The sequence below is a fragment of the Equus asinus genome, chromosome 20 (genome assembly GCF_041296235.1).
Source record: "Equus asinus isolate D_3611 breed Donkey chromosome 20, EquAss-T2T_v2, whole genome shotgun sequence".
NCBI lineage: Eukaryota > Metazoa > Chordata > Mammalia > Perissodactyla > Equidae > Equus > Equus asinus.
In genome coordinates, this window is record NC_091809.1 from 103,320,201 (window position 1) to 103,339,524 (window position 19,324).

The following is a 19,324-nucleotide window of genomic DNA, read 5'->3' on the forward strand; positions in this document are numbered from 1 at the left end:
ATTGATTTGCAGATGTTGAACCATCCCTGTGTCCCTGGTATGAATCCCACCTGATCCTGATGTATGATTCTTTTGATGAATTGCTGAATTCTGGTTGCCAAAATTTTGTTTAGAATTTTTGCATCTATGTTCATCAGTGATATTGGCCTGTAGTTCTCTTTTTTCGTGGTGTCCTTGTCAGGTTTTGGTATCTGCGTGATGTTGGCCTCATAGAATGTGTTAGGAAGTGTTCCATCTTCCCTAATTTTTTGGAATAGCTTGAAAAGGATAGGTATTAAATCCTCTCTGAAAGTTTGGTAGAATTCCCCAGGAAAGCCATCTGGTCCTGGGGTTTTATTCTTTGGGATGTTTTTGATTGCTGTTTCAATCTCTTTCCTTGTGATTGGTCTGTTCAAATTGTCTGCCTCTTCTTGAGTGAGCTTTGGGAGATTGTAGGAGTCCAAGAATTTATCCATTTCCTCTAGGTTGTCCATTCTGTTGGCATATAGTTTTTTGTAGTATTCTCTTATAATCCATTGTATTTCTGCAGAGTCTGTTGTTATTTCTCCTCTTTCATTTCTGATTTTGTTTATTTGAGCTTTCTCCCTTTTTTTCTTTGTAAGTCTGGCTAGTGGTTTGTCAATTTTATTTATCTTCTCAAAAAACCACCTCTTTGTCTCATTGATCCTTTCTACTGCCTTTTTCGTTTCAATAGTATTTATTTCTGCTCTGATTTTTATTATTTCTCTCCTTCTGCTGACTTTGGGATTCATTTGTTCTTTTTTCTCTAGTTCAGTTAGGTGTGCTTTAAGGTTGCTTATTTGGGATTTTTCTTGTTTGTTAAGATGTGCCTGTATTGCGATGAATTTTCCTCTTAATACAGCTTTTGCTGTATCCCATATGAGTTGGTATGGCATGCTATCATTTTCATTTGTTTCCAGGTATTTTTTTATTTCTTTAATTTCTTCAATGATCCATTGCTTGTTCAGTAGTGTGTTGTTTAGTCTCCACATCTTTGTGCCTTTCTCAGCTTTTTTCTTGTAATTAATTTCTAGCCTTATAGCACTATGATCTGAGAAGATGCTTGTTATTATTTCAATTTTTTTAAATTTGTAGAGGTTTGCCTTGTTTCCCAACGTATGGTCTATCCTAGAGAATGTTCCATGTGCACTTGAGAAGAATGTGTATTCAGCTCTTTCAGGGTGGAGTGATCAATATATGTCTATTAAGTCCAATTGTTTCAGTTTTTCATTCAGCTCCACTATTTCCTTGTTGATTTTCTGTCTGGATGATCTGTCCATTGATGTGAGTGGGGTGTTGAGGTCCCCTACTATTATTGTGTTGTTTTTAACATCTTCCTTTAGGTCTGTTAATAGTTGCTTTATGAATCTTGGTGCTCCTGTGTTGGGTGCGTAGATATTTATAAGCATTATTTCTTCTTGATGAAGTGTCCCTTTGATCATTATATATTGTCCCTCTGTGTCTCCCTTTACCTGTCTTATTTTGAAATCCACTTGGTCTGATATGAGAATTGCTACACCTGCCTTTTTTTCCCTGCTATTTGCTTGAAGCATTGTCCTCCACCCCTTCACCCTGAGTCTGTGTTTGTCCTTGGGGCTGAGGTGTGTTTCCTGGAGGCAACAAATTGTTGGATCTTGTTCTTTAATCCATTTTGCCACTCTGTGTCTTTTTATTGGAGAGTTCAATCCGTTCACATTGAGAGTGATTATTGATGCATGTGGACTTAATGCTGTTAATCTTTTGCTCATTATCTTGTTTTCTTGCGTTTCTTTTCCTGTTTGCTTTAGACTACCCATTTAATACTGCAATTTCTTATGCTGGGTTTCTTAGATTTTTCCTTATTTATGATTTGTGACTCTGTTCTGTACTTTATTTTAGTGTCTACCTTGAAGTTTGTATTTAGAATCTCGTGTATAATATAGTCTATTCTCTGGTGGTCTCTTACCTATATGACCAATACTGATTTAGACCCTTTGCTCTTCCCCTCCTAAATAATTATTTTCATTTTTTATTCCAACTCGTCTTATTCATTTGTAGTTAGAGTGCTAAGATCATCCTTGTTTTGGTAGTTTCCTTACCTTTACCCTAATGCTATAATTGAATATTTGCTATCCTGTTATGGTTCTATCCATCGGTCTCCCTAGTCTGTGGAGTGTGTCCCCTTTCTCCCTTTTTCCTTTTTTCAAGTATGAGAGCCTTCTTGAGGATTTCTTGTAATGGAGGGCTTTTAGTTACAAATTCTCTTAACTTTTGTTTGTCTGGAAAAGATTTAATTTCTCCCTCATATCTGAAGGAAATTCTTGCTGGATAGAGTATTCTTGGCTGAAGGTTTTTATCCTTTAAAGCTTTGAATATATCACTCCATTCTCTCCTAGCTTGTAGGGTTTCTGTAGAGAAATTCGCTGACAGTCTGATAGGGGCTCCTTTATAGGTTATTCTCTTTTTGTTCCTTACTTCCCTGAGTATTCTTTCCTTATCATTCCTATTTGCCAACTTTACTACTATGTGCCTTGCAGTAGGTCTTTTTACATTGACAAATCTAGGAGATCTAAAACTCTCCTCTACACACATTTCTCCATTGATCCCTAGATTTGGGAAGTTCTCTTCAATAATTTCTTTAAGCACACTTTCTGCTCCATTTTCCTTTTCCATATTCTCGGGAATTCCTATGATCCTTATGTTCTTACTCCTCATTGAATCCATTATCTCTCGGAGATTTTCCTCATTGTTTTTAATTCTTAGTTCTCTTTCTTCCTCTGTCTGGTGCCATTCAGCCTGTCTGTCCTTGAGTATGCTATTTTTCTCCTCTATGTTGTCTACACGGGCATTCAGGGAATCCGTATTCTGTTTTATCTGGTCCATTGTGTTTTTCATCTCTAGTAATTCTGTTTGATTCTTCTTTATGATTTCAATCTCTTTTGTGAAGTAACTCCAGAACTCAGCTTGTTTCTCTATCTTTCTCTCTACCTCATTGAGTGTTTTGATTATAGCTGCTCTGAATTCATTATCACTTAGTTTACCTAATTCCAAGTCCTCAGGACTTAATTCTGTGTTTTTATTGTTTTCCTTCTGGTCTGGGGCTTTTATAAATTGCTGGATGGTAGAGGAGCAGTTTTTTCTCATGGTGGTAGAATTCAGTTGCAGGTACAGCCTGTCGCCGCTAGATGGGGGTCGGGAGCGGCGTGTTAGCTCTCCGCCTTGGGGCAAGATGGCTGCGCCCACTGGCTTTGCTGGGGGGGAGGGGCTGTTACTCACACGCGCTGGTCTGGGTTCAGATCAGTTCTGTTCTCTGGTCTCCCAAGGCCTTTGATTTATGGGGTCCCCATGGACGGAAGCTTTCCCCCCGTCAGCGGGTCTCCACTGAATCAGCAGCAGGAGTCCTGGATGATCCCCCGGTCGCGTGGCCCCTCCCCCGCTCCTTCCCGACCCGCGCTGCAGCGATCGCAGACTCTAGGGGAGGGAGCGATGTTCTCTCCTACTGTTCCAGCGCCTCCGAGGCCGTCTGCAAGGTTTATGATCTCTGCCTTCTTGGTATTGTAGGTCTCTAACGAGCTGGCATTATGTTTGTTCTCTGAAATTCAGTTCTTCCAATCTTTTCTTGTATTTTGGAGGGGAGAGAATCCCGGGTCAGCTCACCCCGCCATTTTGCTCCACCCCCAAGAGCTGCTGTATTTTAATCACCTGTGATGTGGCAGATGCTTTACATAGGCTGCTACTTAAAAAAATAATCCCCACATCAACCCTAATTACTTTACTTCTTCCTATTCTGTGTAGAAGAAACTGGTGTTCACAGGGATTAAGTCACTTCTCTAGGATCAAACAACTGGTAATGGGGATTGATCTGTAAAGTCATGACCCCAAAGCTCCGTGTGCTTTGGCCCCCTCATTCTCAATGATCAAATTAAGGGCCAAATCCTGTGTTTTGGCTTTCTAAGGTCTTGGCCAGATTTCCCACTGTTAAAAGGCCTTGTTAGGAATTTCAGGATAAACTTCTGCTAAAATACTGAAGTAATTCTTTCAAAGTTGGCTTTTCCAGGTTATATAATGATTTAAAAATCCTTTTTCCTCTGCATTGCAAAGGGCGCTATTTCAAATGAAATAGTGAAACGAACCTTGAGACAAGCAGTAAGAGTCAGAGATGTCGTTAGAATGCTCGGTCAGTGCCGGGTGCCATGCTTGGTGCTTTAATTCTGTTAGCTGATTGACTCTGCACCGCAATCCGGTAGCTGGGGATGATTATTATCTCTGTTTTACAGGCAGCTTAGGCTTAGGGAAGTTAACTTACCAAGACTGGTGAGTGGCAAAGGTGAGATCTAAAACTAGTCCCGTCTGACTACAAAGCCTGTAGTCTTTTCATCAAACCGTATGATCTTCTGTAGGAAAGGAGAGCTTAGGTTAGAAACGTGATAGCCTACAGATAATTTTCAAGATCATTTCTCCTCCAAAAACTGCCAACATCATTAGGTTTTCAAAACACAGTGGTCTAGCTTTTTGCCAAGAACAGCATGTTACCTGATATGGCAGTGGAAGTGGGGCTAGTTGGTCTGGTCACACCTGCTCAGACCTTTGAACTCTTTCAAAGGGAACTTTGGAATATTCCTTCTTTTCAAGGTTAGCACACTACACCCATTACTCAAGAGAATGTGCTTGGAGTTGATCTAAAAAGAGAAATTTTCTTGTTTCTTTCCCAAGAGCGTTTGGAAGTCATGTCTGGCAATATGGATAGTATAAGTGCCCCAGTGTTGACATGATAGTTTGATTTCATGATGGAAAGATAGTTGCAAGTAGGTACACATTAATTTTTTCCAATCTTGATATTCTATATAATAGCAGAGGAAAAAAGTTGAAAAACGAATGGGAATTTGTTTACAAAATATGAGATTTTTAATGCATTATTTTGAGTTCCCTGGTCAGATCTGTGAATGCTGTCTCTTGGAAGTTGTTGTTTGGACGTGGGGCTAGATGAGTCCTTCACCTGCTTCGTGTTTTAACCTTTTGATTTTCTCTAATTATAAAAGCATTGTGCTTATTGTGTGACATTTGAAAACACAGAGAAGGGTACCGTTGTTGGAAATACCACCACTTGGAAACAACCAGTCTTGAAATTTTAGTGGATTTCATTCTTTTAATTTATATTTTGTCTACAGTTGAGATTTTATTGTACAAATAATTTTTACCCTGCTTTGTTGACTTACCATTATCACTTAAATGTATTACTGTGGTGGTTTTGTTTTTGTTTTTGCTTTTCGTGAGAAAGATTGGCCCTGAGCTAACATCTGTGCCAATCTTCCTCTGTTTTGTATGTGGGATGCCACCACAGCATGGCTTGATGAGTGGTGTGTAGGTCCACACCTGGGATCCGAACCCAAGAACCCCAGGCCGCCAAAGCAGAGTGTGCAAACTTAACCACTTGGCCACCAAGCTGGCCCCAAGTATTACTGTGTTTTTAAAAACTCTGTGTAAACCTCATTTTAATGAGCTTCATAGAATTTTATTCTTTGACTGTTGCATAACTTATTTGATCATTCCCCAATGATCAAATTTCACTATTATAAGTTACTCTTCAATAACATGTTTTATAGAGAAAACATGTTTTTGTATTTTGTATTTTCTTAAGAGAGAATTCTCCAGAGTAGAATTACTGTGCCAGTAGACTGACATTTTCAAGACCCCGATACATATCATCAAATTGTCCTCTCATTAAAAGTGTATGGGATAATCATTTTTCTTTATTATAATTCATTTGAGAATCTTAAATTTTATAAGTATTTCAGAAAATTACCCAATTTTACCAAGATACTGATATACAAGCTAACTAAAACATCAGTTTGTTTTTGTGTTTGTTTGGAATTCCTAGCAATTTAGGTAGGTAGCACTAATTTTCTCAGCAGCTCTGATTGGTAGTTTGATAAGTTTATAGTTCAATAAAGTGGTAATACAAATAAATTATTAAAACCACTAACTCAAAAAATAACTTAAAAAGAAATGATACAAGTCACCAATGGTCGTTAAAAGGTTGAGAACCTCTGGCCTGGAGGGTTTTCATTTCTCACTAGTTCTTCATAGAAATATGCGGTAGGCAGTCACTGAGTGCTGGTGGCTGGGAGAGTGATAAAGAGCGCTCTCTCCTTCAGAGGGCTCACTTTCAAGTTAGAGATGTGATTTCCAGCATCCAGAGTTGTGAGTGTGGTCACATTAGGCGTATGGATGGGGCACTGTTAGAACAGAAGAACAGCTGTGGGAGCAGGGGAGGACATTGGTGTTAGGTCTGGGTGCTCCTGGAGGAAGTGGAGCCAAGCTACATATTTCTAGCCTTCTGCAAGATGACCATGGCAGGTTGAGCAGCGGGGTGGAGGAGACGAGAATGAGATTTGCTAAAGCAAAGTTCTAATATTAGTTTGTAGAATTTCTAGAAATTTTCAGGTATCTTCACATCAGAGAAAGGATGGAGACTATTCACTTTGGTTGTCCCTTTCAGGTAGAATCTCCTAAGCTACTCTCTGGGGTGGGTGGGGCAGTATTGTAGGGACTTGGAGGAAAGGTATTGACCTGACTCAGACAAAAAGAGCCGATATAAAAAAGCAGATTGTTTTGTTGCTGACTTCTTGAGTGTTCATGCACTTGTCATGGCCTCAGGAGCCGTAGCACTTAAGGATGAAGTCTCTGTTTTGAAATAGGAAGGAACTTTGTCTAGAGTCTGTGTTCTCGGTTCATTGCCTGTGAAAAGTGCTTGGTCCTATTCTGGTTGAAAGGCCCGAACACTCAGGCCGTCTCCGGGAGCAAGGGGGTGTGGGGGGTTTTCACGGTGGAGGTAACATGGCCTGATACTAGGATGTTCTCTCTGGAAGGCGTCAGGGGAAGCTCAGGACAACTTCTAGATTCCCTGGCTGTGGGCATGGTGGAGTTTCATTCCTCAAACATTTGTTGGGTGTCTGCTCTATTCAAGGCATCGGACATACCGAGTTGCCTGTTAGCATCACTTGGTGAACCTCTTAGAGATTTCCAGGGCTCCACTCAGACCTCCTAAATCAGACAGAGGTGTCCTGGAATCTGCATTCTTTTGGTGGACAGATTCGAGAACTATCAGAGAAGTGGGAGGGGAGGAGGATGGAGAGGGGATCTTTAGCTATGCCCAGCAGCATTTACAAAGGAATAGAGGTGGCAGAGAGAAAGGGAAATGGTCTGTTTGATGGTACCAGAGGGTTTTTGTGGGTTAGAAATAGAAATAAAGGCATAGGTGGCTTCAGGATGGATGATGACAATCGTATTCCATAAAATTCATCCAGTCGTCCCTACTGAGCTCCTCTCCCAAACACTGTCCTTACCTCTGCATACAACAGTGGACGCATATACATCATTCATTCTGTGTCAGGCACTGTGTTAAGCCCTTTTATGTGTATTAATTCATTTAGTTCCTCCAACAACCCAAAGTTGTAGGCCCCACTGCTTTCCCCATTTCACTGATGAAGAAGTGAAGCACAGAGAAGAGAAGTAACTTGTCCAAGGTCTCGCAGCCTAGGTGGAGCCAAAATAAAACCCATGTAGTCTGGCTCCAGAGCCCATCCTCTTAACCTGTCTCTTCTGCACCCACTGTCCAGGGAGGAGCATGCACCGTCTTGTTAGGGCAGAGAGGGTCATGTAACATGCGCACTACATCAGATGCAGAGTAGCAGAGAGAAGGGAGTGATGACTCCATCAGAAACGTGTGCATGTGTGTGTTAGGAAAACTTCATAGGGGAAATAACAGCTGAGTAGGGTGTTGACAAATGAATGGGAGCTTGCCATGTGTACAAAGTGGGTAAGAACACGCCTGCCAAAGGGAATTGCTCTTGCAGAATCATGGAAGTAAACACAGCATTAGTTTGGGTATGGAAAAGTAAGATTTTAAAGCAGGGCGGTGGCATAATCAAAGAAGTGCTTTTCCATAGGCCACTGCACCACAGGAGCTGGCAGCAGGGCCCGGGTATGGAATTCAGGCATTTCCAGGTGGAGGTGAGGAGGCTGGCAGGCAGGCAGGCACTGCCTGGGGAGATGAAAAGGAAGGGATAGATGTGAGTGACAGCCAAAATACCTGGCTCATGGTGGGTACTCCATAAGCACGTTTTTGCATGAGACAGATGAATCAGGAACAGAGCGTCTGTAAGGGAGGAGTTGCCAAGTTTTGAACAAGAGCCCGGGGAGACTCACAGCGTGATTAACAGAAATGAAGCAGGTGGAAGAAGTAGTTCAGGGAGCGATGCATTCTGTTTGCAGTACGTGAGTTGGAGATGCCTGAGGGACAACCAGTCTGATGTGGGCGCCTTGCTCAGAGAGGTGGTATCTGAAACCAGATCTGTGAATGAACTCACCGAGGGAGGAAGGATGCTTGGGCGTTCAGCCTTCCTGATCTGCCACTTTCCTTAAGCCCAATACGCAGTGCTGATTTAGATATTCTAAGCTGCTGAGTGCCCAGGGATGGCTGGCGTGTGTGCAGGGTACAAATACCTAAATAAAGACAGAGTGACCTCGCGTCCACATCTGACGTGGGGGGGGGAGGGGGCAACGCATACCTGTCAATTGTTTATTCAGCGTGCACCCAAATGGCAAAGCGTCCGATCATTGCAATAGAGAAATCAGGTCCAAATTTGGAGGGCCAGATGTCTGCGGGTGCAAAAACATAGAACCGCATAACTGTTTCTGTAAATCCCAGTACATTTGTTTCTGACATCGTGGAGAAGTGTGTGTTGGTGCTGGGTTTCAATTTCATGGTTGGACACTGTGAAAGATTCTGGTTTGCATGTCTCCAGTGTGGCATGAAGGGCTTCAGGTATCCATTTACGTTTCTACTCCTACCGAAAGCTATTTGAATGGAGTCCCAAATGCCCCAGCCAAAGGCACTGGAGCCTGACTCACCTTATGCTTGAATTTCCTCAGACATCACAAAAAGCCTTTTGGCTGTAGATCAAGAGGTTGGATAATGAGGACTGATGTTAGGCATATGGAGGGCAGTGACAGGGGACGGGGGCCACTCTCAGAGAAGCAGGGTGAATATGAGAAAGCAGGGGGAATTCTTGGGACCTCCAGTGGAGATCCTAAAAGCTGTCCTAAGATAGTTTCATTGATACTGTTATTGTAATCATATACGTGTCCTGCGTCAGGACCGAACTGCCAATGGCTGAGGCATGTGGCACCATGTTGACATCATTCACAGCCCCTTAAACAGCCTGCTATGTGAGGGCATAAAGTTCAGTGGACATTCAATTTTATACCAGACAGGTGGCTTTGAGAGATGGCTGTGTCCCCGTGTGTGGTGTGAAGGTAAACAAGAAGACGTTCCCGTCTCCAGTTAGGAGTGCTGGGGAGTCAGGCAGAGGAAGAGAGGAGTCAGGTAACATCTGAGGACAGGGTAGCAAGTGTGCTCGTACATCGCAGGGGTGGCAAGGGGCAAAATGAGGGAGAAAAGTCTATTTCTTTGCTTCCAAGCCTGGGCCGGGAAGCAGATGGCAGATTTGATGGCAGCGCATTTAGCAGAACTGTCACTCTGGAGCAAGCCGTCTTGCCAAGTTGGCGGCAGCTGCGTTTGGGAGTTTGGGAGTTTATTAGACAGGAATTCCAGGCCCTTGGAGGTGTAGTCTCCCCATACAAGTGACTTGGGGAATCCACATCATTAGGACCAATGAGTCATGGTCAACTGATTTATCGAGAAAATTGAGGCCTAAAAGATGATCAGGGATAATTTTTTTTAAGTGGAGGGAGAAAGGGGATCTATCTAAAAAATTGTATTGATTCTCTATTCTTTTGTTATTGTTGCTGGTTTTATTCTGATTGCGTTGTTATCTGCTTTTAATGTTTGAAATTGTATTGAATAGCAAAAAGAACTATCTGGGACACAAGAAATTTGATTAGTTTTTGCTACAGCTGGAGGCTCATTAATTCTAGAATAATTTGTTGTTCCTAACAATAAGCCCAGAGAGGCACTGAGCTTGGGGCTGGAGATAAAATTGTGAATAGACATAGTCCCTACCCTTATGGAGGTTACAGCAGGAGAGATGTGTAATGAAATGAGCAACTGAGATAAAATGTGATTTGTACTCACTCAGGGCTGGGTCCAGGGTACGACAGACACAGTGAGGGAAGTTCACCAGTGTTAGAGGTCACGAACAACTTTTTTGGGGGAAGTCAGGCCCAACTTGAGACTGATGGGTATATAGGATGGGAGATTGCCAGGGAAAGGAGTGGTCGAGTGATCCTGGAGAGGAGAAGAGTATATGCAAATCCCGGAAGCAAGAGAGAAAGCGTGGCTAGAGTATATGTGGAGGTGGGAATGTTCGGGAGGGGGTATGAATGCACAGGAATTGGTGAGTTCGAAGCCGGAGAGATAAGGAAGGGGCCACATGCATGGCCTTGTGTGCTGAATTAAGGACTTTGGACTATGTTCTGAGGGCATTAACGAGCCATAATGGTTTTAAAGCAGGGCCTCATATTTGCATGTAATAAAACATGTCTGACTGTTGTATGCGGGAAGGACTGGATAGGATTGAGACCAGAACATGGAGACAAGTTAGGAAGTTCTGGTAGACTAAAAAGTAGGGATGGTGATGGCCCGAACAAACTTAGTATCTGGAGTAGGTGGTGGGGAGTGGAGAAACTAGATTAATTTGAGAAACTTAAGGAGGGAGCATTGCTGGCATTTGGGTGCTGATCAGGATGGGGGTGAGATGAGGGAGAGGTTAGAAGGATCCTGGGTGGTGGGGTGGATGCTGGCGCCGTTCACCGAGAGTGGATGGAGTGGAACAGATTTGAGTCAGGTGTGGGCTGTTGCAGGTTCTGAGGGGAAACAGTTAGAAATGGAGATTAGCTAGTGCTTTATTAGGAGGTTCTGTGACGATCAGTTCTGGGGCGGGAGTGAGATAGTGAAAGAAGCAGAACTGGGCAGAAGAAGAGGCAGAACTGCAATGCAGTTACCACAAATAGCTCAGTCCCTTCTATAGGGAGATCCGGACCTGGGGTGACCTTTAAGAGTTGTCCTGAGTTGGGGCAAAGGGCCGGGACTTTGTACTGTGTTCATCGACCACTCTTTGGATGTGGGCTGCTCAGGAAGGGGACTTGACCTTGGGCAAGGTGGCTCTCTTCAACCAAGGACAAGTCCTAGATCACTGTTCAGCTGAGAGCTGTTGGTCATCGACTGTCTCAGCAGCTGCAGGAGTGTGTCCTTTGGGCTTGGAGGGGGATCTGGGTAGCACACCACAGCATCCACTTTCAGATTGTGCTGTTAAGTAAACCAGTGACTCTGGCTTGTTCTCTTCCTGTGGCTAACAAGAGGAAGTGGGGCAAGTTGACCCCTAAGGTCCTGACGTACTTGAACATTGCATGAGAGTGAGAAAATTGTAGAACTAGGAAACTACCAAATTTAGTTAACTTCTTTCTAAGAGATTCAGAAATGGACACTCTGAGGGGTGAGGTGGTTTTAGCTCTTAGAGTGCATGTCTTCACTTCTGCTTCTCTTGAGGGACGAGGGCAGGAAGGATCCTCATCTGTGCAGGACAGGGAGCCATCAGGCCCTTGATGCTCTGTTCCTGTTGATGTGGCTGGAGAATTTGGTGGAGACACATTAGAGTCATATCACATTAACATATTCTGTGCTTGCTTAAAAGTGGGTCGCCAAGTTGGAATCTAAATTGAGTGAGGACTGAGTCCCAGTGGAATCTAAACTGAGTGGTGGGAGCTCCATTTATGCTTCTCTTTGAACTTTTCTACAAGGCCTGTCTCTACCCCATGGCCTCCCTATCAGCCAGTTAAGCTCACCTTTCCAAAGGCGGTCTCTCCTGCATTGATATAGCATTATACTGGCATGGCTTGTATTTCTTGGTTGTCTTTGAGCTCCCAGGGAACAGATAGGTTAAGGATATGCACTTCGCATGATTGCAGGTCAAAAAAATGGCATCCTTCTGCATTGTGGTTGAGGTTCTGATGAACAGAACGAGTCCCCTTTCACCTGGTCATTCATTTTATGGCTGGAGTGTTTGAATCAGAGCTACTGCTATTGCGCTTCACGGACATGACAGCCACTCCTTCCTTCCTTTTACCTCCTCACCACATCGATTCATTCTCTAGTTCCTTTGGCAACTGCAACATTGAAATAATTGTATATCCTTGGTATGAAGGACTCATGGCAAACAATCAAGATGGCAGTCTGATTGGGGATTCAACAGTTATCTCCTCGCTCTTCCAATGTCTTCCTCTAGATGAGGAGATTTATATTGTTTAGAATCAGAGAATTTATGTTCTGTGGAATCTGTGGGAGTTGGATGGCACCTCTGAGGTCATGTTGTTGAATAGCATAAATATCTGACCCACTTTTCTGTTTTATTATAGCAAAATGTATCTACGGAGGGAAAGTCCTTGCAGAAGGCCAGCGGATTTTAACCAAGAGCTGTCGGGAATGCCGAGTAAGTTTCAACCTTATGATCCACAACACTTGTGGCTAATTAACAGATAGATTTGTGGGCTTTATACAGGGTTCTGGAGTGGAGCATTTTGGCCTGAGTGGATCCCTGAGGGGGAAGGACCCTCTGTGGTGGGCGGGAGTCCAGAATGGGAGGGCCCAGCCACTGTCGTTGCGTGGTTAGCTTGCCATCAGCTCTGGACCAGGTGACCTTGGAAAGGCTGTTGAAGGAAGGCTCTGAGGAGGGGAAGGCAGCCGGCAGCTACTGTGAGCCAGGGAGGTTGGCAGGTGGCCCTGGAAAAGGGTTTTGAGTTGGTGTTGGGGGAATCAGTCTGTGATTCCAGCTGTGGACATCTCTACCCCCAAGGGTTTGATATAAGGTCAGAAAATGCTCCTGCCTTCCCCCTCCCATGTGTTTCTTGAAATAAGATAGGTAGAACCATAGATCTCATTCAGTAATCACTCAACAAACCTGCATTGAGCACCTGCTGCATACCAGCATTGCACTAGATTCTGGGTATACAGCAGTGACCAAAACAAAGCCCCCATCTTTACAGAACTTGCAGTCTAGTGGGGGAGACAATACTAGAAGAAGATAAACAAATAAATATACCCTATGATGTTGAAGTCTATAAAAAATACAAAGCAGGCTGAAAGGATAGAGAGCTTTTGGTGGGGATGGGTGATCTGGGAAGGCCTCTCTGAGGAGGTAATATTTGAACAAAGTGCTGGATAAAGGGTGAGAGCCAGCCATGCACTTGGTTGGGTGAGGCGCCCTCCCAGAACTGCAAGAGTGAGAAACAGGGAAGGAAGGAGAGGAGGGAGAGAAATGTGAAGTGGTGCATCACTAAGCACAGCTGGCTTTGCGAGGCATCTCCAGAGAGAAGACTGGACCACTGTGGCTCAGAATAGACCATCTTTGCAAGTACTCGGACCTACACTATCTCATTTGCTTTTCATCACATCTCTGGGGAAAAGAAAGCAGTGTATTGTAGAGATTGAGGAGAATGGGGCATTTAGAGACCTACAGAAGCTCTCAAGGTGCTTGAATCCAGTTCTTTATGGGAGGCTTGTGGGGACGGAAGGCTGTTTCCTGTCTCTTCTCTCTCTTTGGCCAGAGTCTACCCCAGGAGGTTTGCATTTGCATTTAGCTTACGCTGCTGATAGCGAGGTTATTAATATCTATCGGTTTGTAATAACTGGTTTGATTCCCTGTTGCAGAAACGAAGGTCCAGCTGAGAGGCACACGAGCCTCAGGACTGGTGCTAACTCCTGAGGCTGGGTGCCCCCCAGTGAGGCCTGGATTGAGGAGTGAGAATGGAATGTTGCTGAAAGGGGGGCTGAGGGTGAGGAGCAGAATCAGCTCTTAGACCTTGAGGCCAGAGTCAGGAGAAAAGCGAGAGACCTAGATACCTTGGGATAGATGGGGAAATGAAAAGCAACGGGGAAGGAAAAAAGATAAGACTGTGTTAGGGGCTGGACTGTCTGGGCTCAGAATTGTGGGAAAGGAGAAGAAGCCATGGTGTAAATAATCCAAAAGATGAGTAGTTGGAAATGAAATTTGACATTTAAAGTTATGTTCATGCTCATATTTAAGAATGGATGTGCCTGATATATGGGAGTTCCTGCCAAACCAGAGGAGGATGGGGCCACTGGAATGATAGTCTGTTGAAGATGGAAAACCAATATCTCGCCCAACCCTCTTAGTTGCCCAGCTCCATCCTATTCTCCCATCTATGCTGAGAATTACCTTTTGGCCTTAAATGAGACTCCCCTTCATGAGCTTGCTTCTTGGGTGACTTAACCAACTTCTTAAGAATGGGAGAGAAAAACTTAACATTTTAGGTAAAAGAGAAGCATCTTAAACCACGCCCCCCTTTTCTTTTTTGAGGAAGATTAGCCCTGAGCTAACATCTGCTGCCAATTGTCCTCTTTTTTTTTTTTCCTGAGGAAGATAGGCCCTGAGCTAACATCTGTGCCCATCTTCCTCTATTTTATATGTGGGACACCTGCCACAGCATGGCTTAATAAGTGCTGTGTAGGTCCACGCCTGGGATTTGAACCAGTGAACCCTGGGCTGCCTAAGTGGAGTGCAAGAACTTGACCAGTGTGCCACTGGGCTGGCCCCTTAAACCCTTTTTTAATAGTACTTAATAGACTAATTTTTAAAATTCAGAATGGAACTAAATACAGACTCTAGTAATGTCAACAAAGAGGACCTTTGGTGAAGTAGGGACATAAAGGTTCACCTGCTGAATATTTAAAATTTTATTTTATGTATTATTCTTTTTTTTTGAGGACGATTAGCCCTGAGCTAACTACTGCCAATCATCCTCTTTTTGCTGAGGAAGACTGGCCCTGAGCTAACATCCATGCCCATCTTCCTCTACTTTATACATGGGACACCTACCACAGCATGGCATGCCAAGTGGTGCCATGTCTGCACCGGGGATTCGAACCGGTGAACCCCGGGCCGCCGAGAAGCAGAACGTGCAAACTTAACCGCTGTGCCACCGGGCCGGCCCCTAAAATTTTATTGTAAGAGATCTTATTGATGTCTAGAGAAAATCCAGTGCTCATCTAACTAACCCTCTTAGTGCATTCGCACCTGTGCACCTTGGTTCTTGTCTGTTTCCTCTGCCAGGAAAATCTCTTCTTCCTTATCTTATTCCATGATTTAAGTCCCTTCAAATAAGGCATAGGCATTTTCTTCATAATTTCTCCCCACCTGGGTGGAATTAATTATTCTCCCATGCCACCTCATACTTTAGAGTACATTTATTAGGGCTTACTGTATATATTATGGTTTCTAGTTACAGAGATTTTTTTTCTCTCTCCATCCAAACTGTGAGGTCATCAAGGGTGAGGGAGATGTCTTATTTATCTCTAGGTTCGCAGTGCTTGTGGTCCCAGGGGAGTGTCAAAATTAGCTCATAGAAGCTCGTGAGAGGCTTGTGAGAGCTCATTTTACGTAACTTCCCAAGTCGGGTCAATGATATCATGTTGGTAGTTCAGAATCAGTCATCGTTGGGGTATTTACATCACAGAAATCAGCAAATGTTCCAAATTAGGACTCCCACATTCAACAGTCAACTGTTAATAATTTACCAGCACACCGTTTTTAGCCACCTTCTGCTACATAGTAGATACTCAAATGCATTTGTTGCAATTGAGGCTCTTTTGATATAGAAAGGGAAATTTACCTTCTCTTCCAGGAGTCTCACCAATTTAATTTGTGACTTTGTCATTATCGTGCAATTCCTGGGAGCACCGTTACCTATTGTAGGTTGTTAACCCTGCGGCCTGTTAACAATGAGCATTAGTCATTTGTATCATTGACTAAAAATCTGAACATTTTTTGTTTCCCTATTATTTGGCTTCCAGGGTGGAGTTTTAGTGAAAATTACAGAAGCGTGCCCTCCTTTGAACTGCTCAGACAAGGATCACATTCTCCCAGAGAATCAGTGCTGCAGCGTCTGCAGAGGTGAGCGGGCTTGGTGGGGGGCCCTGGGGGTGTGAGGGTTGAGTGAATAAGTGTGATGATAAACATGGATCCAGGCTCTGCTCCTTAGAAACTTGCATTTGCTAAAAAAAAAAAAAAAAACCTAAATCCTAAAAAAAAAGTAATATCTTGTTTATTTTTCTCTGTCATAGTTTTGTCAATTGTAAAATGAGGATAATAGCACATATTTCATAGGGCTGCTGTGAAGATTAAATGGAATAACGCAGGCTCCTAGTATCCTGCCCCTGCTGACGCATGGCAGAAAGGAGCCCAGAACATCCATGCTGCTTGTCCACATGCTGAGGCTTGCTCTGCCCATTGGACAATCAGAAAATGAAAGGCAAACTTTTCTGGGCAGTAGGGTGTTCTTTTTTTCATGAAATCATAAGATTTATATGATGATTAAGGAAAAATCAATTCAGATGAGCTCAGAGGTCTGTTGTCTCGAGCTGTGCTCTCCATGAATTTTACTCTGTCTCTCTTAATTCCCATTTATTTCCCAAGAGCGTCTGTAGAAGTAGCATCATAGTCTCTCACGATATTGTGGGGAATATTTTTCCCCTTTGACTTCCATTTGTCTTTTCCCCTGTCCTCTGGGTTCCTGTTTTCTGAGTGGAGTCTTGCAAGAGGAAAGTCTTGGATAGTTATGATTCTGACGAGACTGGGAAAGCCCAGTGGGCCTCTTTTAAGGCAAATTATTCAGTTCTTCTCTCCGCTCCCCCTTTTCTGTCTCTAAAACAGAAAGTAATGAAGGTGAGAAACAGTCAAGTTCTGTGCAAAGTAATTTTTATCCTGACAGAGGATGACTTGTAGTGAACCCTTAACTCGTAGACTGATATGAAACTTTTTTACTTCCTTCAAGGAAAAAACTTCACATAAGTCATACGTAATTGCTAATTAATTCTTGGGCAGAAGCTGTTTTGCTCTCACTTCCTGGAATTCCCTTCTTCCCCAAACTTATTCTTATTTCTTCAAACCCCAGCTCAAACATCACTTCCGCTCTGAAACTTCTCACTCAGGCAGAATTAGATGGATTAGGAGAACCTGAAATTTATTCAAAATCTTAAAAAACCAATCCAGTTAAGCCGATAGCCATTGTTTTGAGCGTAGACCCACCACAAATCCTTCTCCACCTTCTCAAATACCCCGTGAAGCTTGTAGAGGGAGAAAGACTCCAGCAGCATAGCAGTTCAGCTCAGATGACCTCATAGTGTACTTTTTTCTGTCTTCTCTAGCACAGGGACTGGCAAATATTTTCTGTAAAGGCACCCAAACCAAATATTCTAGGCTTTGAGGGGCCAGAAGGTTTCTGTTGCAGCTACTCAAGTCTGCTATTGTATTGCAAAAGCAGCATAGGCAATAGGTAGATGGATGAATGGATGTGGCTGTCTTCCAATAAAATTCTATTTACAAGACCGGGTGGTAGCCTTTCATTTGCTGACCCCTCCTCTAGGACCTTCTTATATATAAAAGTGTTGTATATTTTATCACGGAGAGTTTTTGGCTTAGGCTGAGATTTCTTTCTGTGGCTGGTCATGAGAGCACTATATTTTGGTAAAATTCCTAGGAAGACAGTGTGTTGATAGCCGAGAAGGGCTCTTAGAAACAGTGTCATGTGGACCAGGCCATAAGAATATCTTCTTTGACTTATCTGCTTTCATGGCTATAAGCCTGTTTGCAGCGGGCATACTTTAGAAAGACCTAAAGATTGATTGGGATTTTCAGAGGGATGCATTTCTTGGTAACTGATAGGGTTATTAGGTAGGTCTTATAATTTAATGCAAAATCTATCATTCGCCATTTGTTGAGGTGCCAAGTGTGGGACTCAGTTTATGTAAATCCTTTCTGATTTATGGTTTCATTAGAGCAGAGTCATTGATTATCCCACAGAAATTCAAGAGGAATTTCATTACTCTGACCCAATTTACAATAAACCAGGTGCCACTGCTTCTGCTAGCGCTTCTCTGGATGCATACACTTCTTTACCAATGAAGATGCTGAAAGATGTGATGTCTCATTGAAAAGTAGACTTGTTCAGGGCTCCCACTGCTAGAAACCTGGTTGCTTTTACCAAAAAGTGGGAGGCAGGAATAAGACTTCATAGATTAGATTGTAGCCAGGGCCAATCTGTGACATTGAGGATTTTTTCCTTCTTCCTTACCGGCTTCCTTCTCAGCCAGGAAACTATTAATTCTTTTATTTGGCAGCTGATTTTTTTTTTTTTGTAGGTGCATGTGTAAGAATTATTTGTACTTCTTGACGACTTTACATTTTGACAGGAACCAGAGCATGTCTTTGGAAAAGAAATTATGGGGAAGGACTGCTCGTGGGGAGTGGGTCGAATTAAACCATTTGGGTATATCGGTTCTCTTGGCTTTCTCCTATACGCTCATCTCAGAATTGAGACACTGGAATGGAGAAAACATCATTTTTGAGTAGGGCCCCTTTTAGCACCACTTACTGTCGTTATCTCCTCTGGTGCCTGTAGCAGACAGGAGCCCGGAACATCCGTCCCACTTGTCCACAGGCTGGGGCTGGCTCTGCACATCAGACAATCAGACAATGAAAGGCATGTTTGTCTGGGCAGTAGGGTCTTCTCTTTTTCATGAAAACATAAAATTTATATGGCAATTAACAAAAAATCAATCCAGATGAGCTCAAAAGTCTGTTGTCTCAAACTGTGCTCTCCATGAATTTTACTCCGTGTCTCTTAATTCCCATTTATTTCCCAAGAGCGTCTTTAGAAGTAACATAATAGTCTCTCACAATGTTGTGGGAGATATTTTTCCCCTTTGACCTCTATTTGTCTTTTACATTATATCTTCTACCTTATCCTCTGGGTTCCTGTTTTCTGAGTGGAGTCTTGCAAGAGGAGGAAAGGGTTGGACTATTACTATTCTGACAAGACTGGGAAAGCCCAGTGGGTCTCCTCGAAGGCAAATTATTCAGTTCTTCTCTCCCCTCCTCCTTTCCCCTCTCCCAAACAGAAAGCAATGAAAAGGTGAGAGACACTCAATTTCTATGTAAAGTAATTTTTATCCTGCATGTGGAAAGGCTGTACCATTTGCTTTGTGGGTTGAGATTATCTACTGACTGGCGGGCAGCAAGCGAGCAGATGGGGCTCCAGTGACCTGAAATGTGTTTTTCAGGGATGAGCACAGGGCTGTGGTTTCTGCCTCCTTGATGTTATTGATTACAGAAACGGAAGTGGTTGTAGCCTCTTCCAATACCTGTGCTGAAGACCTTTCAATTAGCATATTTATTGTCTCTCTCCATCTTCCTGTGAATGCCTTTAGTCTGAGGGGAATTCACCCCAGCAGAGTATCTTTCCTCGGATGAGTACCTCAAAACCATTCTCTCGCCTGCTTGGGGAACTGAGATTCTCTGAGGTTTCTTTT

General features: G+C 43.2%; 1 protein-coding gene across 4 annotated transcripts in view; it reads left to right on the forward strand.

Annotated features, from left to right (window-relative positions):
* The window catches only part of NELL1 (neural EGFL like 1), a 779,413-nt gene that overhangs the window by 181,920 nt on the left and 578,169 nt on the right, over positions 1-19,324 (forward strand). For all 4 annotated transcript variants that reach the window (XM_070491352.1, XM_070491350.1, XM_070491351.1 and 1 more), the window contains exons 10-11: positions 12,355-12,428; positions 15,809-15,908. In XM_070491352.1, coding sequence (XP_070347453.1) covers positions 12,355-12,428; positions 15,809-15,908 — 174 coding nt within the window. The remainder of the gene's footprint in view (positions 1-12,354; positions 12,429-15,808; positions 15,909-19,324) is intronic.